The sequence below is a fragment of the Mus caroli genome, chromosome 3 (genome assembly GCF_900094665.2).
Source record: "Mus caroli chromosome 3, CAROLI_EIJ_v1.1, whole genome shotgun sequence".
Classification (NCBI taxonomy): domain Eukaryota; kingdom Metazoa; phylum Chordata; class Mammalia; order Rodentia; family Muridae; genus Mus; species Mus caroli.
The window spans coordinates 126,759,367-126,775,122 of NC_034572.1; the positions used below are offsets into that span (position 1 = coordinate 126,759,367).

The window sequence follows — 15,756 nt, forward strand, 5'->3', positions numbered from 1 at the left end:
GAGAAAGTGGACAGCCTTGTCTAGTCCCTGATTTTAGAGGGATTGCTTCAAGCTTCTGACCATTTACTTTGATGTTGGCTACTGGTTTGCTGTAGAGTGTGTCAGAATTAATGTTGCTCTATGTGGGCTAAGTTAGCTCTCTGTTCACTGGTGGCATGCATGAGATTGTGAACGGCGCTGTCAGGGCAGGACTGAGATGCACCCTGACCATCCTTATCTGGCTTGTGTCTTTCTTTATGCAGTTGAGGAAACCAAGAACTAGATGTTTAGTGAAAGTCCTCGTGGCTGAGGTAGGACTGGCACGTAGCTATCTTCCTCTAGGGCGACATGACTTCTGGTTCATCTCCATGCAAGTGGTATTCCTGCCGCAGGACAGAGAGCAGTCCTTGATAGCTTTAGCTTTATGATCTAGGTGGTCAATCCCAGTTTGGTCCCATGTTGGTTTTCTTGCACATCGAGACAAGTTTTGCATCGCTTATTAACAGCACTCTCTGGGTTACTGACTCTGCCTTATTCCAGTCTTGCAAGTAGATGGGAATGCCTGATAGTTGGTGTAGCAAAGAAGCAGCAGTGTCAAGACTAGGAAAGAAGGGCAGTCTCAGGAGAGTGCACGCAGACACTTGGGAAGTAAGGAAAGGCGTGTCAAAGAGGTGATGGTGAGACTGAGTTTGCTGCTGTTACTGAAATCCCAGCATCATGAGTGCCAAGTCACACGCTGGATTCTAATCCTGTCTCTGTTACTTAGACCACTGTAAACAGTTTCACTTTATTTGTACAATGGACTGAGTAATAATTTATTCCTCACTGTGTGTGTGTGTGTGTGTGTGTGTGTGTGTGTGTGTGTGTGTGTTGTTAGAATCTGTCACCTGTGGCCAGTATGTAAGTTTAACAGTTGTATTGGTTGTTATTCTTGTAGTTTTTTAGTTGTAATAGTTTTGGGGAAAAATTGCTGGGCCTGACTATTTTGTTTTTGTTGTTATGGTTGTTGTTTTTAAGTAAAGATGGATAAGTAGATCTAGACTAGAAGGAAAATACCAGAGTTTTTCTAGGGTTGCCTGTATTTAAGTACACATTTTAGTTACATGAAATAGAGAAAGTATACGTGGATAATGTAAATGTCGGGGTAGTAGCAGTGGCTGACTCTCGAGATGACAGCCTCTCATTCCTTCTAATGTCAACTTAAGGCAAATCATTTTAGTCAATGTCTGCAGTGTGATTCAGAGTCAAGCAGATGTGAAGCTTCTGGGAAGAGATAATGCCTAGGAGAGAGTTTAAACTGATAGTAAATTCCCATCACATTATTCATCTCCAAAACTGTAACGTGTCTTTTGTAGCCAACGGGTCATCGTCTTCCCAGTAGAGTGGAAGAATTGACTTATTTGCATGATTTTGTCAGGATCTTGAAATTTAGTGACAAGAGGTAGAAAACTTCTAAGGGAGGGACATGAGACAGATGCGTTTTCTTTTCTATAGTGGATAATGCCTTGTCCGTTTTTTTGGAGGGAGCACTGTTTCTGACAGTAGGAGACATGTAACCAATAAGAAGTTTGTTTCAGATGAGAAAAGCTAGCCTAGAGGCTGCCACCGTGTTAGATGGACAATTGAGTGACAGGAGCCTCAGATAAGACAGTCAGGAGACAGGCAGACAGGGCACGGGCAGTGGGGACACGCAGACTGAGACTCAGATTTGTGAATGTAAATTTAGCCACTGACTGAGCTTAGGAGATGACTCTTCTGGAAATGCCACCCACGTTCAGATGGGACTTCCCAGACAAATTAGAGACAGAGGGAGGAAGTGCTGTAAGTCTGTTTTAATTATTGTGATGCTGGGGTGGGTGGGGAGGGGGTGTTGCTGGCACGTTAGCCCAGAACCCGAGCAACCTCGGATCATTTTTCCTTTGCATCGTGGCTAGCTCTAAAGCTTCACCGCCGTGTGGACAGACGGGGCTGGGCTGCAGGGGATCTTAGCCTACATTTCTGTCTCACTTTTGTCTTTGTTTCGTTCCTCAGACTTGGGAAGATCCTCACCTAAGAGATAAGAGCACCGACTGCTGTGGGGATAATGATCCCATTGACGTCTGTGAAATAGGCTCAAAGGTTGGTCTTACCGACGGCGGCGCTAATCCTCACCTGTGCTTTGGTTTATTCCTGTCATAGAATCTCATTTTAGCCTCCAGTTCCCTGATTCTTCAAAGCCTGAGCATGCTCTCTCCTCTGCTACTCAGACTCTCTCGGTCGGTATCTCTCTACTTCCCTTTCCTAAGTCTGGGCTCGGTAAACCACAGCAGGTGAAATGCAGCTGCCACCGGGCTCTGATAACATACGTGACACAGCTGCATCCGTGTGTGCCTTGTCTAGGGCGGCCATGTCACAGCAGCAGAGCTGAGGACTTGTAGCAGGCACTGTAAGGCCTTCGCCGTCTGACCCTTTATTGGAAGCTTGCCAAGTCCTGGCTTCAGACTCTTTGCGTTGTCTAGACCGAGACTTCAGTACTGATGAAAAGCAACTGCTGGAGCTGGGGTGTGGCTTCGTGGGAGAATGCTTGATGCTGACACGCCCCAGAATTGCCAGTCCTGGGAAGGCAAAGACAAGCAGATACCTGGACCTTGCTGGCCAAATAGCCAGGCCTGCTTGGTGAAGTTCCAGGCAATTGAGAGACCCTGTCTCAAATGAAGGCAAGGGGAGGGGCCCTAAGGAATGATATTGGAGAGTGTCCTCTGACCTCACACACGTGTAGACAAATGTGCGTGTGCTGGGGGAAGAGGGGGGTGCTGTGTGCATGCATGTATACACACACACACACACACACACACACACGCACACACCAGAACAAAAACCCTCCTCCTCTTTCTTTCCATATCTGCTTCCAGGCTGCTGAGTCCTGTGGAGAGAAATGAAGTCCGCAGGCCTACGGACTTACAGCTTATCAGCTCTTCTGTCTGTCCAGCTCCTGTTTCCACAGCCTGCACTGTTGTTTCTTGTCCTGTGCTCCTCCTATATGGTTGGCATTCCCAGGAGAGCCTCTCATCTTTGGGGTCAAGCTCTGGCAGAGACCAGCTCTCTCCCCGTTCCCGCAGACCTGTGTAAGCTGCTGCGTGCTCCTCCGACCCCATACCTGTGTTCTAGATTTCCACACTACCTGCCTGTAAGTGGCGGTTTCCTCTTCTTTCTCTTTCGGATCAGCAACTCCTCTTTCATCTTCCCGTGCATCATCCCTGACCTCTACACAGAGCCAGGTAAGAAGGGCTTTCAGTTCCCTCCATTTCCTCCTGCTCTCTGCGCTGTCACTCTGCCATGAAATTGGTCCTTCTTCCCTCCCGCCATCATTTGAAGCCCACCACCCTCCCTGGGACCCCGATGGCACTGTAGAGGCTGTGGGGCTCCTTCAGTGCTCACTACCCATCAGTCCTCTTCCTCCTCCGAGGCTCAGGCGGTCGTGCACAGAACTTATATTACATCGCAAAGGTTTACTTTCTGTATTCTGGCTCCCTCCCCGTGGTTTCTGTTACAAGCTTTCCTTCTGCCCACTCAGTCCTGGGGAGCAGGAGGCTGAGTCCTTGTCAATTCTTGTCCTCCTCCCAAGGAGCCCAGGTTTTTCTTAAATTGACAACTTCAGCTCATCTCCTTGCATTCAGTGGCCGTACTCTGGTGTCTCCTGGGCCTCTTCACTTGTAGTCCAAGTTGTATTCGCTTTTCCCGTTTTTAAATTCTCAGCTCTCAGTATTTTTTAAAGTCGGGGATGGGTGACAGGGCACTGGCAACAAAAGGAGGCAACAAGAGGCGCAGTAACTAAGTAGAGAAGATACTGCCTGAAGACAGCATGGCCCTGTCCTTTCACGGCTCCTCTCTCCCACCAGAAACAGGCATCATCCTGACGGCTTGCTTCTCTTCACCCAGTTAATGATGCAATATTGATTTTGTGTCCCAAAGAGCTTTCAAAACGAATTCTTTCCCTTCTCGCTGCCAGCCGCTTCATCTAGTTTGATGGTAATGTCTCACTTGACGTATTCCTCTACTAACCCGTTTCCTCGCTGGGTTTTTATTGTGCCAAACTTGTATACCTTTTGGAACGGCCTCTCCTGGCATTCTTTCTTCCTACTTCTTGTTTGCACACTGCCTACCAGCTATAATCCATCTGAACGGGCCTTCAGTCGTTCTCTTTATGGAGAGAGTTGCACTTTCCCACCATGCCCTCTTTTTCTGGTTGACCTGAAAACTCACTGCTCTGGGCATTCGCAACCGCCACTGGCTTCAGGTGCTGCTCTTTGCTAGGCACATGCACAGTCCTGCGTACACTCAGATGTCAGCATAGTAAAGCTCTAAAGACAGGGGTGTCCACTGCATCTGTCATCACTGCTGGTCTCAACGCCTGGCTCGGAGAATATGCCTAATTTAAAGAATGTCAAGTGGAATTTGCTAGTTGGTACCGTCTTCTGACTTAGTTGAAGTCAGTTGTTGGAAACTTTTCTTCAGGTGGCATCTTAGGATTCTTGCTTCTCTCCTTGTTTCCAATGTCCATCCTTCTGATTCCCCCTTGTCATCTCTTAATCGTCCATGTCATTTGTTGCTTTTTCATGTCTTGATTTTTCTGCTTTCTTTCCATTTTCTCCAGTGTTTTGGCACCTCTTCCTCTTCTCATTCGCCCTCTGATTCCTACTCCTTTGTGAGGCGAGAGATCCTTTCTGTCTCGAAATTCTGATTTTATACCCAGATTTGTTAGAATTCATGTGTCCGTTACTGTTATTCTTGCCTGGCACATGAATTCAACAAAAAAATATGAATGGAGTATTGATTTTTTTTCAAATTTAAGATATAGTTTTCTGAATTTATTTTTTATTTTTTTATTTATTTTAAACTTCCAGGTTTTACTCCCCTCTGGTCTACCCTCCAACTGTTCCACATCCCATACCTCCTCCCCACTCCCCTGTCTCCATGAGGATGTCCCCAACCCCCACCCCACCCCACCACACCTCTAAACTCCCTGGGGCCTCCATTCTCTTGAGGGTTAGGTGCATCATCTCTGACTGATCCCAGACCTTGCAGTCCTCTGCTGTATGTGTGTTGGGGGCCTCATATCAGCTGGTGTATGCTGTCTGGTTGTTAGCTCAGTGTCTGAGAGATCTTGGGGGTCCAGGTTGATTGAGACTGCTGGTCCTCCTACAAGGTCGCCCTCCTCAGCTTCTTCCAGTTTTTCCCTAATTCAACCACAGGGGTCAGCAGCCTCTGTCCATTGGTTGGGTGCAAATGTCTACATCTGACTCATCCAGCTGCTTGTTGGATCTTTCAGAGGTGGTCATAATAGATCTTTTTTTGTGCAGTGTCATGTCTTGGGACCTCCCCTTAAGCTGGATCCCACTCTGGGCCTGTCGCTGGCCCATCTTTTGTAAAAAATATTTTCTTCTAAGAGGGATAAAGAGATATATGTATAATATTAAATAGGTTATATAAAAAAAGATTAATCATCGTAAGGACCAACTCCTATGCCAAGATTCCATGCTGGGTTTCCTGCCCATTTCTTATTTCATAACAAGTGAAGGTCACTAAGTTAAGTAAAATTTCATTGCTGGAAAGATTATGTTCTTAATTTTTTTTCTTATTCTTAGGATATAACTCTTGGAGAGGTGTGTAGTCAATTCCTATTTAGTACAGAATATTCAGTCAACTTAAACCTGGTATGAATAAAAACATTAAAGGCATCTTATTTTCACCCGTGTCAACGCGCCATTGAACACGTAATTAGTGAGACTGTAACTGGAAAAAATGTTAGCAACATTTGACATAAATTGACATGACACAGTCACACTTATCTGAAAGCCAAGAATAATACTAAGAAAATTCAATGTGGATTTTGTGTGTGTGTGTGTGTGTTTTGTTTATTTGTTTTTTTTTTTTTTTTTGAGACAGTTTTTTTGTATAGCCTCGATGTCCTCCAACTATGTGGACAAGGCTGTCCTGGAACTCACAGAGATCCATCTGCCTCTACCTCCCAAGTGTATAATTATTATTGAAAGCATTTTTTTTTTTACATTTTACATATAAAGTGTGGTATATAGTAGGTATGTAGTGTATAATTATTGTAGAGAATATTAATTATTATACTTTATTAGTTTATTCTAGAACTGACAATATTGTAGGCCTGCCTAATTCAGCCATTCCCGACTCTTTGGTCCATGTGATGTTTTGTGCATGCTTGACCCAGAGAGTGGCAGTATTTGGAAGTATGGCCTTGTTGGAGTAGGTGTGGCCTCGTTAGAGTAGCTGTGTCACTGGGGGTGTGGGCTTTAAGCCCTTCACCCTAGCTGCCTGGAAGCCAGTCTTCTGTTTGCCTTTGGAACAAGATATACAACTCTGAGCTCTTATACCATGCTCTCCTGGATGCTGCCATGCTTCCGCCTTGATGATAATGGACTGAACCTCTAAACCTGTTAGCCATCCCCAATGAGATGTTGTCCTTATAAGAGCTACCTTCCTTGGTTATGGTGTCTGTTCACAGCAGTAAAACCCTAAGACAGTCCACAGCAGTAGAAAACCTATTCACACTGTTGTACACAGCTTGACACATTGCGACTTACCATTATTCTCTGTTGTTAACTGGGCCGGGTTGAAGTTTGTTCTCTCTAGAACCAGATCAGTATGGAGCATAGGTTTAAAGGCTCCTCTTATGATTGATTATCCCGGGCTCCTGAGACCTTGCATTTGCTTCGGCTATTCTAGTAAATCCATATAGATCCCAGAGGGGGAAATACTCTCTGTAGAAGACTTTTGGAAGATCTTTGTTTTACTGGTGAGAAACTAGAACCTACAACACTGTGGAATAATTTGCCCCAAGTCATCTCTTGGGATTGTGGAGAACAAATTCAACCCAACATTTATGACAAAAGATCCTGCCTTTTGAAATTTCCCCACAAGACTTGCTGGCTTTACCTGAAACCTGGGGACCACGTTATGGTCTTGCTTCAAATCTCAGCCTAGTTTGGAAACTGAATAGTGTTTGCTCCAGCAGAAGTGGTCACAGCATGTGCTGCATCCTGTCACTGCAAGGGTAAAGTGACAGCCCAGCAGGGGCAGTTGATGTCCTCTGGCAACAGAGCAACTGACTCCTCTAGTCAGCATGAGCTGTGGCAGAACTTACTAAATGAGAAGTTAATATCGTCACCTCTGAATGAAGCAGTGTCTGAGGAGTATCCTTAAGGAGCTTTAAGAAAAAAGGCTGTGAGAAGTCTGAACACACATAGCTACTGGGTGATGGAAAGAAACCGGAGCCTGTCAGTTAATAGACTGAGGGCCACGGACAGATTTTAACATTGTGAATTTCTGAGAGACCATGTATTATTCATCTGTCCTCCATGTGAAGACTGCACATACGGTCAGCATAAACTCGTTGACTTGATTTTTACTGGAGTGTGGCTGCTTGATAGGGATTTTACCGTTTGTTCTAAGCATCCTTTGCAGTTTTGGGTTCTGTTCAGGTGTTACAGCCAAGCAATGCTTCATTTGAAATAAGGCTCCCTTTCTCTCAGGGTTATTATGAGAGCAAAGGCTATCTCATCTGATGAAACCTGACCGTCGGCTCAGCTTCCTTCCTGCTCTGCTTACAGCCTACAAAACAGACTCACTGTCACTGTGTTGTTGGAAATAAGTCTTGTGAGTCAGAAAACAAAGTAATTGGGAGTGGAAATGCTCAAGAACTTCCCTGCTGCCTGCCTCTGTATTGAGGCTGGTGTTGAGGTGGCTAAATCTTTGTCAGAGCAGTGTGTCTCTCAGGCATCCCTCACCTCTTGCACTGAGAGGCTCATAAGCAGAGGTCAGAACTGCCTCTGCTGGAAAGCAGCTCGGCCAGTGCGTCTCTGAGTTACCCAACATGGCCAGCTTTTCATGGACAATTGCACGGAAATTTCAGACTGGTTTGTTTTATGAAGTCTGCACAATTCCTTTGGTCCCTTGTACCATGCTCTTCTGAATGAAGCCTTGTCCTCAAGGGTTTGTACTCTAGATACTGTAATTGCTTCTCCTGACAGATCCTAACTCCTTCTGCCTGTTTCTGGTCTCTAGATCCTCTCTGTCCACACCCTCTTTAGAATGGAGAGTCACTATCAGAGAATACTATGTGACCCAGCCTGAAAACTTAGCCTTACCTACCTGCTGCAAAGTTGCCCTGTGAAGGGCTTCAGGCTTGAGAGTAGGCACACCCCACATTAGACTTTTTATAAGTATCTCTACATCTTCCCTTTGGACTTTGAGGATCAAGAATTTAATAGAGGATAGACTAGCCACACGAGACCCTACTTTCTGCTCTAAAGATGAGGTGTCAGTCCCACTGTACAGTCACACACGTGGCTCCTATGTGGTGACCACTTCCTTCATGTACATGTAGGTGAAGACTTGAGAGTCATTTTACAAATGTGTGGGATAAAATTGCTTGATTGTATGGTTTCACATCATTTTCTTTCTCTAAGCAAACCCTTTGAAAGCACGCAAATGACTTGGCTTTGCACACCTTGTTTTCTGAGTGGCGAGCTCCATCTTTAATCATAAGGCAGTATGTTCATAATGTAAGCTTATGGAGGAGTTTATTAGCCGATTAAACCTTTAAAGATAATAGAATATAGCAGAAATGCTCAAGTGAGGAGGCTGCAATCTCACCTAGAAGGAGGAAGGAAATAGCCACAGGAGGCAGAGGGAGGGACCTGGGTGGAAGAGGGGAGGGGGAGGGAGGGAAAGGGGAACAAGATCAAATGTGTAGGGAGTGGTCAGAAGAGAAGCCCAGGGGGCCAAGAGAATGGGTGGAAATAAGTGACCTCGGGGGTGGGAGGTGGGGGGATCCTGTAGAAAGTACCAGAGACCCTGGGAGGTGAGACATTCTCAGGACTCATTGTGGGTGACCTTAGCCAAAATGCCCAACATTGGGGAGAGGGAACTCGAAGACTCTACCTCCAGTAGATGGACGGAGCCTCAGGTGGAGGGACTGGGTCACTAACCCACAGTCAAAATTCCTGACCCAGAATTGTTCCTGTCTAAAAGAACTGCAGAGATGAAAGTGAAAAAAAAAAAAAAAAAGCTGAAGGAAAAGCAGTCCAATGACCAGTCCATCTTGGTGTCCATCTCATATCGGGCACCAAGACCTGGCACTATTACTAATGCCAAGATGTGCTTACAGACAGGAGCCTAGCATGGCTGTCCTCTGAGAGGCCCTACCAGCAGCTGACTGAGACCGACACAGACACTTATACCCAACCTTTGGACTGAAGTTGGGGACCCCTATGGTTGAATTAGGGGGAAGATTAAAGAAACTGTAGGGGAGAGCGATCCAACAGGAAGATCAGCAGCCTCAACTCACCCAGACCCAGGGATCTCCCAGAGACTGAACCACCAACCAGGAGCATACACAGGCTGGTCCCAGGCCCCTGGCACATATGTAGCATAGGTCTGGCCTCAGTGGGAGAGGATGAGCTTAATCCTCGAGAGACTTGGGGCCCCAGGGAAGGAGGAGGTCTGTTGGGGGATGGGAGCACCCTCAGAGGAAAGAGGGAAGAGGAATGGGATGAGGAACTGTGGTAAGAAGGACTGGGGCGGGGCAATGACTTTAATGTAAATAAAATAATTTTTAAAAATTTAACAAATAAAAAGGATATAAAAGGAATTGCGGCATTGGCAACCTGAGGGTTCTGAAATCACGTTCTCAAGCCAAGGAGCTTCCGTCACCTTCTGGTGTAGTGCATGTATATGATGTACCTGTGTGTGTACATGCATATGTACACGGGAGAGGGCATGCGTGCTTGTGTTACATGATATGGAGACAGAAGTCAGCCTCTGGTGTCTTTCCTGCTCCTGCACAGGTGCCATCCACTTTGGGTGCTGAGGCAGAGTTTTTCATGGACCTTGGGCTCTTGTCCGTTTGGCTGAGCTGATGATCAGAGACTTAGGGTCTCACTGTGCTGCTGATTCCCAGCAGTGGGGTCACAAGCTCTTCACCCAGTTTTTAACCGGAGTCCTGGGAATCGAACTGAGGTCCTCATGCTTAAGCAGCAAGTGCTGAGCTACTGAGCCATCCTCTGGCCCAGCCTCTTACTTAATTTATCCTAACCTCACTTCTCAGCATCTTTTGAACCTGCTTTGTCTCTGTGTAGCACTAATCATTCCGCTGTCATGTTGTCTTCTTAAGACAATCGTCACTGTTTCAATTGTTGGGGCTGGTGTGAAGTAGCCTTTTCTTGAGGACTGTTTTAATCCCACTTTCAGCCTCTTTTACACTGTGCGAATTTCTGAAGTAAAATCTTAGTCTCCAGACTGTGGCACACAAGTTGTGGTGGGGGTTGTTACTGTTTTCACATTGTATCATGTTTCTTTCTTCGTTTATTTATTGTGTATGTGTGTGCACCACACTTATGTGCTTGCACATAGATATGCACCCATGCCCTGGGACAGATGTGGAGGGCCGAGGACACTTGCTGGCTTCCCCTTCCGTAGCCTGTGCTCCACAGATGTGTTGGGCAGAAAGCCCAGACAATTGCAAGGGCCTCCTCCTTGGGTAGCTTCCTTCTGGAGTCAGGGTTCTACAGCATGCCTTGTTCTTTAGTGTCTGGCTTTCTAGAAGGACCTAGAGGTTTTTGTTTGATTGTTTTGTTTCCTTAGTTGGCAGTTCTTTCATGGGAAAAGACAGTAGAAGTCCTGAGTTACTTGCTCCTGGCAAGGGTCCTGCCCGGCAGGCTTCCTGACCATTCTACATGGTTTATATCTACTAGAACTATATACACTTCTGTCTCGTGAGCTCGGTTTTATGGTTAAACCTTCCCTTGCAAATGACAGGCCTTTTCTCTGTGAAGGTTCTTTCCCGTGGAGACGTGGTCCATGTGAAGATCCTTGGGACTTTGGCACTTATTGATCAGAGTGAAACAGATTGGAAAATAATTGCTATCAATGTGAATGATCCTGAGGCTGAAAAATTTCATGGTAAGTCTGACCCTTTCCGAAAAACAGAAGTAAATCAGTGTGTCGTTGGGATTCTTAGAATTGAAAAGGGAGGCATGGAAGGCACCAACGACTCATATATTTAGGGTCTAAGCAGAGTTTTAAAACTCTCCTTCTGTAGTCCACAGAGATTAGCCTAATATGTTTCTGTGTGAGTTGTGTCATATTCCTAGGAGGCAGAAGGGAAAAGAAAAGTTGGAGACAGACAAATGATACTTTGTGTGGGATACAAAAAAGTTGGTACTGTATGTTTCTACCTTCTGTTTACCTTTCTCTCCCTCCCCTCCTCTTCCTTTCCTTCCCTTCCTTCAGTCTTCCTATCTCCCAGCTTCCTCCTCTTTAGTTCTTCCGCATAGTGCTTTTGTTCTGCAAGCAGTGTGTTTATATGGCTAGTTCTTAATCTGTGTATTTTCTTTGACTTGAGCTGGTACTTATAAAGACAGGGACTTCTTAAACATTTCCTGATCTTCTCTGATTCTTTTTTAATATTTTATGTTTCTTCCTAGATTATTCTAATAACTCTAAGTGTCACAAGTTATATTTACTAGAGCAATTCTTGCCTCTGGGCTGGGGAGGGAGGAGTAAGCAGGCAGCTACTGCCTCCTTCCAGGGCACCAACACCAAACCTAGGTACATTCCACCCAAGTCCACTCAGGGAAGCAATGAGTTTTTGGGCTTCCTTCAGAGCATGGGTGAGGGCTCTTTACAGGAGTGTAGGTGATATCAAAGCAGCCACACCAGCAGAAAGCCACCCCAGCCAGCAACGATGATGACTTGCATAGAGAGGGAGTGTCCCTTCAGGTAGCCTTCCGCAGTCTCTAGCACCTCTCGAGGCCACAAAAGTATGTGCAGTTAAGGGAGAATTATACACAGTAGCTGGGAGGGGCAGGAGAGAGTGACAGATGGGTCTAATAACCTTTTCTCCTGCCTTCCTTCTGCAAGAGTACATCGCCAGGCCCTACTCCTGGGGTCCCACACAAGTACTCACAACATCTCTGATGAAGATGGCCACTGTTATGCTCAGATGCTAGTGTATATATGATTTGGTACTTCACCAACTTCAAGCAATGGTTCTAAACTGTCCAGTGTAGAACTTAGGGAGGCAACCACAGCTGTATAAGTTCATGTGTGTCATGTTCAGAAGACAGCATTTTACACCACTCCAGCTTTTATATTCTGCTTCCTCTTCCTTGATGTCTCCTGAGACTCGGAGGGTAGGGGAAAGTGGTAATTGACAAAGATATGTCCTGTTTAGGGCTGGGCACCCACAGTCGCTTACACTTGGTGCTCTGACCAATTCTGAGCCTGTGCATTGACTGCTGCCTAATGCAGAAAAAAAAAATGCTTTTCTGAGCTACCAAGGTTGAGAGCAACCCATGTCTTTGTGTATAGACACAAATATTTAGAAGGCAGTCTGATAACATGACCACTTATCAAAGCAACAATAGCAGGTTCCTCAGTGCCTATAACCTCCTAAGTCATGGTCTCTTCACCAGGTTTACAAAAGTACCAGGCATGAAGTCTCCTCCTGTGAAACAGCCTTCAGATCTAGTCAGAAAGCTGGCTACCCCGAACACTTGTGCAGCTGTTACAGTAGTGAGCTCGTCTTGCCCACGTGTCAAGATTGAGTTTGCAGGGTGCAAGGCTAATAAGACCATTAATGCCTTGCTACCCCTGCAGCCTGCATAGCACATTTTGGCACTATGAAAGCTAGCCAGAAGGGAGGGAGTCTCCTGTTAGTTTGATATTTGTCATTGTTCTGCAGTCAAAGTTTGTGGTGTCTTCAGCCGTAGGGTCTTACCCTATATAGTTATGGGGGGTAACCAAGGACCCTGGAAATAGCATGTGTTGTTTTTAAGACCTCTGCCTTGCTGCTGGGGTGTGGGAACACCACTTGGGCAGGCAAATGGGAGACACTAGCCTGTTTTACCGATGCCGCCATCAGGTGCCGGGCTTGTGGGAAGCTTCTATACACCACTCAGGGGGTGGGAAAGCGTAGCCTAAAATGTAGGTCTCAGCCCGAGTGAGAAACATGCTGCAGGAAATCTCAAGGGGAATCGGAACAGAGGGGGCCCATGGGCAGTGGATCACGATGGGCAGCGGGGGGAAAAAGAACTCTAGCCTAGCTCAGCCATGTCTAGGACCACAGAGGACCCTTCCGTGGGAGAGGGAGATGATAAGGCTCTGTAGACGAAGGCTTTCTCCATGCTCCCTACCGAGGTTCTTGATGAGAGAGACAGCCCATGCTGATCCATTCCACTTAGTGACTGTTCATTGTGGAAAATGGGTGCATACCACATCCTCAGGGTGGACCAGAGATTAAATACCTTCTGTAGGAAGGAGTGTCTGGAAGGGAAGTTTATTGGCCAAACCGTCAGGGCTCATCTAGATACCTCATTAGCATAGAGAACTCTTTTCTGACCTGCGTGACCATTGGTGGGGAGTATGGTCACATGTTCCAGGCCAGGAATCTGGTAGCAAGCAGGGAGATGCCTACTGTCCTGTGAGGGGTGTCTGGGTGCCAAGGTCTCTGAACCCATTCAACCTTACCAAGTTTGTTGGTACGGTCCTCTTCCCCACACGCTGGGGCCACCCTGACCCTCATAATGGGAGAATGCCTTATTCTGAGATTTTTTAATTTAACAACCCACGTCTTTTAGAAATGGCACTGTTAACCTAATTACGTTTTAAATTAGCTCACTAGCTGGTGGGTTTCCCTACATCATTTACAGAGAGCGTTAGTATGGCTAACCCACCTATTCCTCTTCTTCCTACCACACTGCCGCCTCCCCCATGTAATACTTAGCACCTAGTGTCCTCTCTCTCTTCCCACGTATTCAACTGCACCTCTGATTACATTTTTTGAGTGGAGAGATAGTGGGTCTCCATAGACCTTCTTCGTGTGCTCCTCCTTTAAGTGAATCCTCCCTGTTTCTCCTCTCCTCCCGAGCCCTTCCCTTCCTGAGTCTTGCTGCCCTCAGTATTTGACCTCACTACTTTGATTTTACCTATAATCAACTCTTCTTCTGCAATGTATACCTCAGACACACCCAACGACCCTGCAGTGTATACCTCAGACACACCCAATGGCCCTGCAGAGTATACCTCAGACACACCCAATGGCCCTGCAGTGTATACCTCAGACACACCCAATGACCCTGCAGAGTATACCTCAGACACACCCAATGGCCCTGCAGTGTATACCTCAGACACACCCAATGGCCCTGAAGAGTATACCTCTGACACACCCAATGGCCCTGCAGTGTATACCTCAGACACACCCAACGACCCGTCTCTACCTGCCTGGCTCCCACTTGTGCTCCAGGTTAAACACATAAAACTAAAGCTTAGAAGCCAGGATCACCACTTGAGAGAAAACATGCAGAGCTGTGTTCTGGTCTGGGTGACCTCACTAAGTATAGTATTTTCAGTTCTATCTAATGACATACAAACTTTCGTGGTCTTAGTTTTTACAGCTGAGCAATGGTCCATTGTGTAGGTACCTCATTTTCTTATTCACTAATCTAATGGTGAGCATCTAATGGTGAACCTGGGGCTTATGGATTGGCTGGTCTGGCTGGTCAGTGGTGCCCAGAGATCTGCCTGCCTGGGGTTACAGAGACACATCGCCCTGACTTTCGTGGGAGTTCTCAGGCTCAGTCCTCAGGTCCTCGTGCTACTGTGGGAGGCACTTCACCTACTAAGCCATCAATGCAGGTTTAACTGCATTTATTTCCCTGATGGTTAAGGATATTGAACATTTTTTTCATATATTTATTGGCCAGGCTTGTATCCTCTTTGGAGAACTGTCAAATACTGTCTACATTTGCCTGTGTAATCTTCATTTATATTGATAAGTTCACAGGTAGTACTTATATATATGTATGTATATATATTTCTTTTGCAGTTTTTAAAAATTGAAATATAATTACATCATTTCCTCCCCTCCAACTCTTCAGATCACTGCTGCATGGCTTCTTTTTATTTAATTATTATATATAATATGTATATGCGTTTATATATCTACACATAACACAAACATATTTTATATATAAATGTATAAATACAGCCTCTGATTAGCATTGCTTGTGTGATTCCAGAGCTGACCAGTCAGTAGCACTTATATTGATGTAATTCAGTTACCAGTCTATGCCCTGTGCTGTGTGTTGGACAGGCACTGGGGGATTTCCTGCCAGAGAATGATGGAAGAGTCATTTGTCTTAGCCCTGGCTCTCACAGTGGAGCCAAATACTGCACTATAAATGGCTTCACTTTGGCCAAGAAGCAGCCATACAGCACAGAACAATTTAAAGTAGGTCACATCATGACCACAGCATACTAACCTATATATCTCTTACTGTATTAATATAGACATACCTGTAGGCTTTTCAAGGATATTCTGGAGTTATTTTGCTTGTAATGACATTGCTTCTTTTATTGTTTCCCATTGAAAACATGTGCAGACTTTGGTAAGGTATAGTGTCCAACTTTGACACAACTGAGCTGAAATGGCTCTGAGCCATTGCATGAGAAAATATGTTTCTCAGTTGCAAAATATCCTGTTCCTGGCTGGATTTCTGTAATCTTAACTTTAATATCTGGGCATAGTAGTTTACATCTATAAGCCCAGCACTGGGGAGGCTGACACAAGAGACCATCAGTAGTTCAGGACAGCATGAACTACCCAGTGGGAGCTTGTCTCAAAACATTTTTAAAAATCAACATTTCTATCAAGTTTCACATTCTGTAACTGTATTGGACACTGAAATCTTTTTTTTTTTTTTTTTT

General features: G+C 45.6%; 1 protein-coding gene across 3 annotated transcripts in view; it reads left to right on the plus strand.

Moving 5' to 3' along the window:
* Ppa2 (pyrophosphatase (inorganic) 2) overlaps positions 1–15,756 on the plus strand; it is a 74,001-nt gene that overhangs the window by 32,861 nt on the left and 25,384 nt on the right. For all 3 annotated transcript variants that reach the window (XM_021158331.2, XM_021158332.2, XM_021158333.2), the window contains 2 exons: positions 2,011–2,097; positions 10,824–10,950. In XM_021158331.2, coding sequence (XP_021013990.1) covers positions 2,011–2,097; positions 10,824–10,950 — 214 coding nt within the window. The remainder of the gene's footprint in view (positions 1–2,010; positions 2,098–10,823; positions 10,951–15,756) is intronic.